General features: G+C 35.1%; 1 protein-coding gene and 1 long non-coding RNA gene across 2 annotated transcripts; one reads left to right on the top strand and one right to left on the bottom strand.

Moving 5' to 3' along the window:
- Nucleotides 1-647: 647 nt before the first annotated feature.
- On the bottom strand, nt 648-3,812 carry LOC111441137 (formin-like protein 11). Its single transcript, XM_023078072.1, has 4 exons — nt 2,482-3,812; nt 2,207-2,397; nt 1,836-2,071; nt 648-1,461 (listed from the first exon to the last, which is right to left on the bottom strand). Exons 1-4 carry the CDS (start codon nt 3,711-3,713, stop codon nt 769-771), a joined length of 2,352 nt encoding a protein of 783 aa, XP_022933840.1. The 5' UTR covers nt 3,714-3,812; the 3' UTR covers nt 648-768.
- On the top strand, nt 3,265-8,498 carry LOC111441138. The gene is made up of 5 exons (XR_002710078.1): nt 3,265-3,345; nt 3,419-3,586; nt 3,666-3,743; nt 3,811-3,904; nt 8,428-8,498. It is a non-coding gene; the product is annotated as an uncharacterized LOC111441138 (long non-coding RNA).
- The last annotated feature ends 2,624 nt before the right edge of the window (nt 8,499-11,122 follow it).

Consider the following 11,122-nt stretch of genomic DNA (forward strand, 5'->3'; position numbering starts at 1 on the left):
ATTGATATGATTATTAACTTAAGGTTTTTAATTGACTCTTTTTTTTAATTATATTTTTTTTTATAAATGTAAAAATGATTAATAACTTACGTTATATCACTAAAAAAATTATATATCACAGTCGTGCTCTTTTGATCTAATAAACAGAATTACACATACTATCCAATCGAAACTTTAAAATTTAGGTTGGATTAAATTTTTAGAAAATAAAAAATTCAATGGACAGTTTTTTAGTTGGTCCCCACCAACTGTTAATTCAAAAATAGAGTTATAATCCAATCTTATCCTAAATATTTAAGGTTTGTAATCAATGTTTTGTAATCGGTAAATATTTAATATTTTAACTCTATGAGATTTTAGTTATTAATTTAACATATTTTATGAGCAAAAGTAAAAAAATCATAAAATAGAGAATTAACTCAATAAATCAATCCAATTCTACTTGAAAATAGAAGATTGGGTCAAAATTATCTATTTATAATCAAACAAATTAAAAGACGTGAAAAGAGTAATAAACAGAAATACTAATAAATAGATAACTATTATAATAAATTATAATTTAGTACTAAAATATATGTCTGAGCTACATTTACAACCCAACAAATTGACATTTAAAAAAAAATAAAAATAAAAGCACTGGTTATCAATTTACAAAAAAAGAAAAGAAATATATATATGTAAAAATTTGAATACTGGGTCAGTATTGGTTGGTAGTGGCTGCCCGCCAAGAATGTTTAAAAAAAAAAAACTGCTCTCTCAATCAATGAATCAACTCCCGATCTTGAAGCTTTTACACACATTGTCCAACATTCCCAAAAAATCTCTCACAATCACAAAAATCCTCAGCGGATTCGTCTCTTCTTTGCTCACGTTTCCATGGAAGTACTCTGTGATCTCTCTCACGCTCCCCATCACCCCTTCCTCGTCCTTCCTCACCAACTCCATCGTCTTCTTCACGTAGCTCAAGAACCCTTTCATTGCGCTCACGAAGTTCCCACTCCTTTCATCTCCACACAGTTCCTTCAACACTAGTTCTTGCAATCTCGCCATTCCCTCGTTCAGATTCGCTGTGGCGCTCGCCAGAACTTTCAGATCGGTTGTCGCTGCTCGCTTAACGTTGTGTAATTCGGTGCTCAGGCCGGAGACCAGATCTAATCCCATTCTTCGGTAATCGTTTTCTCTTTCTTCGATTGTTCTCGATTTGTTCTTTTGGCTGATTTTCCCCATTATGCTACCGGAGACTCGGATTCCTTCTGATCGGATTATTTCTTGGACCACGAAATGGAGGAGGGAGGTTTTTCCGTCGGTTCCTTTGACGTCGGAGAGTCTTAGGAGTGCGTCTAGTTTGAATGCTTTTGCGCCTCCTCTGCTTGTTCCCACGTTCATTCGGTTCCCTGTTTTGAGCACGGCTTCAAGTAGTTTCAGGAAAAGCCTGCTGGATCTTAGCTCCTTGCAAGCCTCCTGATGGAACAGAAATTGATGTGAATTAGAAAAGTGAGTTAAATTTTCAATGATTAATGACATTTTAGCATCTCTGGATGTTATTCTTGTTGTTCTAGAACAGAAATTGATGTGAATTAGAAATTTCAATGATCTTAGTTCCTTGCAGGCCTCCAGATAGACCAGAAATTGATGTGAATTAGAAAGAGTGAGTTAAAATTTCAATGATTAGTGACATTTTAGCATCTCTGATACTGTTCTTGTTGTTATAGAACAGAGGGGGAAGAAGAATAAGAAAAAGTGAGTTCGATTTTGCAATGTTTAAGGCCATTTTAGCATCTATTGATATTGTTTTCGTCGTTTTAGAACAAATTCTAGCATATCTGTGTTGTTACCTCTAGCATTGAAAACGAATTCCGGAGATGATTCACTTCATCTTCAAAAGTTTCTCTGTAGAGCATGGCTTCCACTCGTTGGAAGGCGAATGGTATTCTCAGTATTGCTATCACAAACTTCTCTGTGCACCCGTATTCACCGATGTCTCCTTCATAGCTTAACAATTTGGCCTGTTCTTCCTGTGTTGGTACCATCTTTACCAGTGCTTCAAGTTGTCTTAAACGCAACCCAGTCCCTGATTATTCACGTCTACCAAAATTAGAGTGTGGCAATATAAAGTAACAATTTACTGTTCTCAGCAGAGAGTTATATTCTCTTATAGCAAATATGTGCTCAATATGAGAATCATTAATGTTCTTTTCTGCCATACCTTGTTCTATGGCTTCACAAGCTTGTTCTGCTGAGAGATTCAGGGCTTTTAAGAGTATGGTTAGGTTCTGAAGTCTCTTAGCCTCTAGGATATGCTTGCTTGGAGAAGGGGTTTTGTTGCTAGCATCACCATTCTTCATTGAACCATGTTGGTTGTAGCCGAATAGTGACTCAATCATTTCTTCATCTAGCCTGTTTTTTCATGAGTTCATCAGGTTCAATCAGAAGAAAAACTTGAAGTAAGATGAATAACCAAGAACAAGGATAAGAACTTACTCAAATGAACTCCATCTTAGCTTGTCCCACACCATCGATCGATCTGGTGCAGCTCTTACTTTGTCCCAGTGGAGAGGCTTAAGTTTCGGCAGCAGATTTCCCTCTTTTCCAAATGCCATGAATTGAGGGAGTTTGGAAGGAGGAGGAGGAGGTGGGGCTTTGAAAGAACAAGCGTTTTCTTTCAAACTTGGCGGTGGACAAGGGGGTGGAGGAATAGTAGATGATGGTAGTGAAGGTTTAGCAATGTTTGGAGGTGATGGCAGATCATTCCATGGTATTTGAGATAACGAAGAAGAATCTGACATTGCAGGAGATGATGATCTTAGCAATGCAGAAGAGGAGGTGGATCCAGTTGAAAAGGGTGAAGAGAGGGAAAATGAACTGCGATAAGTAACCGGAGATGGCCGCAGCGGCGGCGGCGGCGGTGGTGGTGGAGGCGGAGCTAAAGATGGGACATCCTTGGTTTCTGAGTTACAAAGAGAAGGGGTCAGATGAAACTGGTCAGAAGTTAATGGTTTGTTAGGTTCTGAAGAATAAGAATTTGTTTTCACATTAGCTGAAGAAGATTCAGAAGCATTTGAAAGACGAACATTCGACAAATTGGTATCCCCACAAGAATGGAATGATTCCTCCTCATCAGAAGAACAAGATTTAACAGGAGTAACTCTCTCCCCAGATGAGGAAACACTGTGTTCTTCAACATCCATTCCATGCGTACTGAGATCGAACAGATCAAACCCAGATTTTTGTTTGGCTGTCTTCTCTCCTGTTTCACTCGTTATAGAAAGCTTCTCCGCGGGTTCCTCTGTTCGAATTTTAAACTTCTTGCAGACCCAGAAGGCAGCAATAATGCATATCAAAATGGTGATTCCTGTAGACACAAGAACTGCAACAAGAATTTTTCTGACTCTTTTTCTTGCATCTTCATGTCTTTTAGATTTGTAGACTGGTCGGCTCTTGTGCAAGCGAAGCTGATGAGGGCGGGAATGTTTATGGGTGTGCACTGGACGAGCTGCCTCGGCTGGTGATGGAGACGGCGAAGGCGACAGATCTGATGGGCTTTGATTGAGTCCAAGTAGAGCTCTGAATCTCTCCAGAATTAAAGGTCTATTTCCTCCACTCTCATCTTCCCCTGAAACTCTCTCAAGCTCTTCTACATTGAAGCTCTCTGCTGCATTCAACAGTGAATTAGCAATCACAATCATGAAAACGCACTTCACAACACAACCCATTGTTCATCAATCAAGATTCATCAAACCCAAGTAAGAATCTCTTCCCACAACAACTCTATTGTTTTCACATCCTTGAACCTAATGTTGGGTAGTGCAGGAAGTCTGGATTACAGAGAGGAAGAACAAGAAGAAGAAAGTCTTCAATGCTACTCCAAGGCACCTCTATGACGCTGGCAGTTGTTTGTTTTTGGGTATGTAAACTGGCCTTCCTTACTTTTCTTTTGATTCACTCTTTATTATTTTCAGTGATTATCTCATAAACCCATCTGAAGAAGCACCATTCAATGCACCCACCGTTTCTGCATTTGTGTTGTCTTGTTTTGTTTCTTCTGGATTGTGTTAGAGAAAAGTTAAACATGCTTTTTTGCTGCTTGTTGATCCGTGATTCTAACCTTTATGAAGCTAATGATCCATCAGATTCGGTTTAGGGCTTAAAAAACTTAAAGTCTGATGTTTAAAAAAAGAAAATGAGGATTTTGGCAGAAGAAACAGAGTGGGTTTAGCAGAAGATATAAAAAGTTCACGGAATCAAGAGAGTGCAGAGAAAAAGTATGTTGGTGGGACCCTTGTTTCTAATGGAGTTGCCTAACAGAGGGAGGAAGACGGGACTCATAAGTTTTCACCAACTTCATTATTAAGAGAGAGAGAGAGAGAGAGAGAGAGGTTAGGGTGGGGACAAAGGTTGAAGATGCAAATACTTCCCGTAGGCTAGGAATGAAGAATATGGGTATAGGTAATATTTTAAAACAATATCATTATAACTCAAAAAAAACATACATAGATTTAGATCTAAAAACAAATTAAATCTCATTCCTTTTCCCAAAATTTGAATTTAAGAGAAGTTAAGAGATGAACATAGAATAATTGTAAGAGTTTAGTAAAGAATGCATAGAATAAATCTGGAAAGTTGAAAGACAAGAATAATATTATAGAGATGGGAAGGGATTAGATGTTTTAACATGAATTAAATGGCCCATCCCTTTCTCATGTGAGGTTTGTTTGTGCTTATGAAAGCAAAGTGTGAAGATGGGAAAGTGAAAAGGAAAAGGAAAAGGAAAAGGAGAAGTTTGATGAGGGAATAATAGGAAGCAAAGAGGGTTGATGAACCCCATTCTCTCTCTCTCTCTCTTTCTCTTCCATTCAGCTTCCCAATTTTCCAATTTTGAGGAGAGAGAAAGTGAAAACCCACAACCAAAACAAGACAAATATGGGAACAAAAAATTACACCCGTTGATTCATACTTAAATCCTTTATATCAAATAAATAAGTATCCACTAAATGATAATTGTTCACTTTAAAGTATAAAATTTTATGACTTTAATTTTTTTTTTCTCAAAAAAAAAGAAAAAAAAAAAGAAAATTCAATGGGATGAATGATCTTTAAGACCTGTTATTATGATTTTAAACAAATAATTATGATTTTAATATTTTCACTCTCATCCTCCTCGAGTGCCAGTTTTAATAGTTGACTCAATTAAATGCAAGTTATTGCATTAAATTACATTTTCTAACCCTTTTTTAATATGTTGTCAGCTACTTGATTAGCAATCAGCCTACTTCTTTGATTATATGGATAGTTGAGTACCATGCATTCAATCCGTTAATGGTTTCTGATAGTCCAAACTATTCATTTAGGTGTATATTAGTTGTGATGGAGGAACTTTTTTGGCGCTGATACTTTTGGTGGATGAGAAAACTAAATTGAATTGACAACCTAATTTAATTCATCTATTTTCGGATTGAGTTGGATCTGATTGTTAGATTTTTTTTTCTTTATTTTTTATTTTTTAAGTTTCCTAATCGATTATTCTATTAATCCAAGATTGAAACATAAAAGAGAGCCGAGACAAACAAGTATCATGATGCAACCAAGGAGTATAGTGCATAACCTAATATACTAAGAAAAATGTGTTGAAGCATAAGCAAGATTGAAAGTAATAAGTAGGTAAGAGTGGTAGAGATAGACTCGAAAATGGTCGGATAGGACCTAGGCCATAACCTCAAAAGTCAAGGTTCTAGTATGAGTTTCGGCATACAACTCTAGAGCTAAGTCCATCTATATGAAAGATGAAAGCTCGCTAAATTTGGTGTTAATAAGATACCCAAAAGATACTGCACGAGGCCAATCAATCACCAAAATCACATTTACTCCTATAAGACTAAAAATGTCTCAACATGTACTATACAGGTCAACTCTTGCCAACCAAAAAATGTCTCAAAATGTATTATAGGAGGTATGATATCAGCTCTCCACCACCCCTATGCTCTATGGTTTAAGTGAACTACCCCATTATACATATGTATCATAGTGTGGGTGAGTAATATAAGAGGAACATTTTGGGCATTTTCCTATGAAAATGGGTTTTTCGAGGACAGCATCAGACAACTTGGAACATAAGCTCTCGTGGCTTGGCTTTTGGTTCTCCAAAAGGTCTCATACAATGGAGATGTATTTCTTATTTATAAACCTATGATCAACTTCTTAATTAACCAATGTAAAACTCCTCTCCCAACCCATGAGTTAGATGTTGGTATATGAGACCGCTCTCCAATATGGGATATGTAAATTACTCTATATGGACATGAGAGAGTTCATGCCTTGATAATACCTGGATGGATGTTCAAGGTGCCTTGATCATAAAGACGATCCATGAGTTGATTCTTGATAAGTGTGTCAAAATGAGTAGTAAAGGTTGATGACGTTCCAAAATTTGGGATGACATCATTAAGCGTTGACTTGAAAGGTATGATGACAAGATGAGATGTGACATTGTATTTAAATGACCTTTGGCTAAAGTAGGGGTAAAGTTGAGTCGAATGACGGTCTATAGAGGCAAGTCAACTAGAGTTGTAACAAGCGAACGTGCATGCATAGGTGACGTTTATGACTTAACTGTTGAAAACAACTCTCTGTTGGAAACACTCGCACACTTTATTAAGACCAATCGAGAAGAGAGTACAAGACACTTTGTAGAAACCACTGTTTTGTGTTGCTTGGTATTTCTTGGGATGATGAACTAAGTAGGGTGGGGAGGTATAGTCAATCTATTCCTAAAATTTCTCAATGTTTTTCCTAAAATACCTAAATAATTTTCCTAACTCTATTCCTAAAATCCCTAAATCATTTCTTACCTTTATTCCTAAAATCTAAATCATAAATATAATTACTCATACAATGGTTGAGTTTAACCCTATTGGGTTAGTGATGATATTTTAACATTAACAAGCTTAGTTTCTACTTGAGTTGTGTTTAGACGACAAAGGAGAACCTTGCTTAAGGTACGGGAAAATTGTTGAAGATTGTTGGGAGAGGAGTTCCACATCAGCTAATTAAGAGATTAATTATGAGTTGATAAGCAAGGAATACATCTAGATTGGGACGAGGTTTTTTGGAAGAACCAAAAACAAAGTCATGAGCTTATGCTTAAAGTGGATAATATCATATCATTGTGGAGGTATGTGATTTCTAACCAAAGCTACAAAGCTAAGGAGCTTATACTCAAAGTAGACAATATCATACTATTGCGGAGGTTCGTGATTCCTAACAAAAGATATAAAGCTAGGCAAGAAATAAAAACGAGATCCATTATGGAGGTTCGTGATTCCTAACAAAAACTAGAGTTCCCTTTTGGGCTTGTCATGTGCGTGTCAAAATCATGACACTGCTCGATACAAAGCTAGTTGTCTCATGTCCCAACCCCACCCGAACCATGTTGACAACTCCATACATATCCAAAAAGGTTTTGAAAACAAAGTATCGAACTAAGAAAACAAAAACTAATCCCAAAATATTTCTTTTATTTATTTATATATTAACTTTCACAAACATATGTTTTTTTGTCTTTTTTTTTTTCTTTTAGTAAAATGATTATCCTTCATAGTACACATTCTTGGAACATAGAAATTTAAACTTATTACTTATTCAGAATATTCACACTACAATATGGTAGCTATAAATAAATAATCATTCCTATTCTAAAATGACCAATACAGTTTGCTTAATTTAAGAAATATAAAATGAAAATGTGCTAAAGTTTGCTTAAATCATAGAACCCTATCTAATGAGGACCATTCTTACATTAGGTACCAAAATAATAATAATGGTATCAACTAGTTTGAACCAATGTTATTATTGAAAACAAAGAAAAGTAAGATATTTATTTCATACCCATTAAACCAAGAGAGGAATATTAAATGCTCACATTTATTTATTTTAGCACCCCAAAAAGAGTATCCAATGTTGAGCTACAACAACAAAAAAATTAAAAATTAAAAATTAAAAATTAAACGATTCTAATTTTATTTATTTTATATTTCCCATATAAAAAAAATGTTTAGGGGGAGACTTATTCCATACATTATTGAGAACACTCTCATCCCCATGTGAGTACTTTAATTGAAACAACATAATAATTAAGAGAAGGAATTTTTGTTATATTGTAGCATTTATCATTTATTATTTATTAAAAAATATATATTAATCATAATGTACAAAATGTTGTAAAATTATAATACAATATGTTTGGGAAATAAAAACCCCAATGGGTAGAAAATTAGAAAGCCTGATTCTGTGTTCCTCTTTGTCTACAAATAAGACAACAACCATTGTTTCCTCATACATAATTATGTTTTGTGTGCATTGTTCACATGTCAAATACCAACATTATTTCTACATAAATACTTATATTTATGTGTATTTGTTATTGTTGACTAGGGATATGTTCAATCAACGAATCACCCACTCCTTTTAGGTTGTTTGGATAAGGGGATAAGATAAAAATAAGGACACCTAGTTTTTTTTTTTTTTTTTTTAGAATAATATTGAATTGAAATGAAATCAATCGAGAGACGAATATTATTCCCTTGGCACTGATATTTGAAATTGTTTTTGTAATGGCAGATATTGTCCTCTTTGGGACCAGCGTCCTTACTGGCACATTGCCTCGTGTCTACCACTCCTTCGGGAAACAGCGAGAAGGCTGGCACATTGTCCGATGTCTGGCTTTGATACCATTTGTAACGGAAATTTTACATTGTTGTATCGGACGATGTGCCAGTCTTCTTGTTGCTCCCCAAAGGAGGGTAGACACGAGGCGGTATGCCAGTAAGGACACTGAGCCCCAAAGGGGGGTGGATTTAGGGTCGGTTCCACATCGAATGGAGGAAGGAAAGAGTGCCAGCGAGGACACTGGCCCCGAAGGGGTGGATTGTGATGTCCCATATTGGTTGGGGAGGAGAACAAACCACCATTTATAGGGGTGTGGAAACCTTCTCCTAGCAAACGCTGCCTTGAGGGGAAGCCCGTAATAAAAAACCTAAAGAAGACAATATTTGATAGCGGTGGATCTAGACCGTTATAATTTTGGAATTGAAACTAACGATATGGTTTAAGAAATTAAATTAAATTTATTTATACATTGTTTAGAGGGAGGATACTTTTTTAATACTTTAAATGAGTTAAAAAGGCATTAGCCAAAGAATGTATTGTGAGAACTCTTGAAGTATTTTAAACAATTACTTCTAAAATATTTTCTTTTCCAATTCAACTTAAATACTCATGAGCTTGTAATCATATACCTAAAAAGAGATCAAAACTGAAAAATATTACTACGTTATCCTATTACTCACCAAATTTATTTATTTTTCAAGATAGATGAGACATGGTGTGATCGAAGCAATGATATGAACAAACGGGAGACTTCAGAAATCCCACCTAGATCTGAGTCTCTTTTGTGTTATTTACTTAATGTCTTGTTATTAAATTGTTTATGTATATTTTTTTTTTGTTGTACATAAATTTATTGTAATAAAAGTGTTATTTTTGTCCTTGTTCTTTTAACAGGTACAACGTTGTCAGTAAAAAAAATTAATTTGCTTTAGTTGTAGGATCATAAATCAGGCTTTCAATTAGTTGGCGTAACAAGTTGATGAAAACATGATTAAAATGCAGAATAAATTGCCTATAGCATTGTTCCATAGCCGTCTAAGCCTATACCATGACAATTTGCTTTTACTTAAAAAAATAGTCCATAATAATTGGATGAATATTTAAAAATATATATTAAGTGACTCTACTGATGAAGTCGACAAATTCGAATTTGATAACCTTCATTTCAAATTTCATTCTCGAGATGGAAGTTTGCAAATGACCTAATCAAAATTTCTTAAAGGGAGGGGAGGTTTGAATTGCCCTAATCATAATTTTTATGGAAGGAAAAGGAAAGAACTAAGGAAAAAAAAAAGGAAAGGATGAAAGAAAAGTTATCTGATGTCATTAGGTCTCTTCACAAGAACCACTCAGATGTCATCGGAAAATAAATCTAGGCACTTGAATCACTCAAATCTGTTGAGAATCAAAGAAGAACGGGGAGTGATTTTTCAAGTTTTAGTCTCAATTTTTCCTTATAGCCACGTTCTAGAATTTTCTTTATATATGTGGAGTTCCCCGACATCAAGAAAGGTAAGATTATATATTTTAGACAAATTTTGAAGAACCTTATTTCTCTTTAAGGTCAACAAAATTGAATGAATTTTTTTTTTCAAAGGATGGATTAAAATTCTACCATTTTGATGAAAGAACCAAGTTGATTCGAGTTATGTAAAAGAATATACAAAAATTCAAAGGAATTGAAAACTAATTGGTATTTGAGAAAAAAATTGTGCAGCCATAACGAAGTGTGTCAGAAAATGAGAGACATCGCGTGTCGACCATCCAAAGGAGGAGCGTGTCTGACTATGCATGGGATATGTGTCAACAAACAATGAGGACACATGACTAGTGTCTGTGACGACCTCGCGTCGTAACATTAGAGGAGGACCCGAGTTTGAGATCTACGCTAATTGCTCTGCCTCAACGTGATTTGCCTATGTGTGACTCGACTCGACTCAACTCATCCTATCCGTGCACGTCACATATGATCGGGAAGCCTTCGGTTACTTTTTCCTTTTTTCCCAAACTCTTTTCATAAATTCACTTGCGTACTCCTAGATAAGAAAGAGGCACTAAAAATGACCAAAATGCCCTTCTACTTTACCATATTTATTATTTTTCTACTGTTTTCTTTTATATTTTTCAGGGTCCCTTCGGCATTCTTGTAAAATTTGGCATTTAAGATTCTTAATCAAATCTCGAATCTCTCAAATTGGATTTAAAGAGAAAAGAGAGGTTCTGGTGGAGACTCAAGTGTTACAAGTCATGATATGACAAGTGATTGATGATATAAACACCAATCATGTTGGATATAGAAATGATAATATAAGAAATATTTCTATGATATATCATGTGGCTGAATTAATAGGTAATATATGTGTCTAACTATTAGTCATAGATTACTTCTCCATTCATCCATTATTCATATGCATATTAATCATAATTTAGTTTTACGCACTTTTTTTTTTTTTTTTTGATG

The sequence above is a fragment of the Cucurbita moschata genome, unplaced genomic scaffold (assembly GCF_002738365.1).
Source record: "Cucurbita moschata cultivar Rifu unplaced genomic scaffold, Cmos_1.0 Cmo_Scf00003, whole genome shotgun sequence".
NCBI classification, from domain to species: domain Eukaryota; kingdom Viridiplantae; phylum Streptophyta; class Magnoliopsida; order Cucurbitales; family Cucurbitaceae; genus Cucurbita; species Cucurbita moschata.

Excerpts from the sequence above, each read along its gene's own strand:
- LOC111441137 (XM_023078072.1), bottom strand. The coding sequence starts at position 3,713 with ATGGGTTGTGTTGTGAAGTGCGTTTTCATGATTGTGATTGCTAATTCA. Across the intron at positions 2,398-2,481 it reads CTAAGATGGAGTTCATTTGA|GCTAGATGAAGAAATGATTG; the intron begins GTAAGTTCTTAT and ends ATGAAAAAACAG. Across the intron at positions 1,462-1,835 it reads ATTCGTTTTCAATGCTAGAG|GAGGCTTGCAAGGAGCTAAG; the intron begins GTAACAACACAG and ends CTGTTCCATCAG.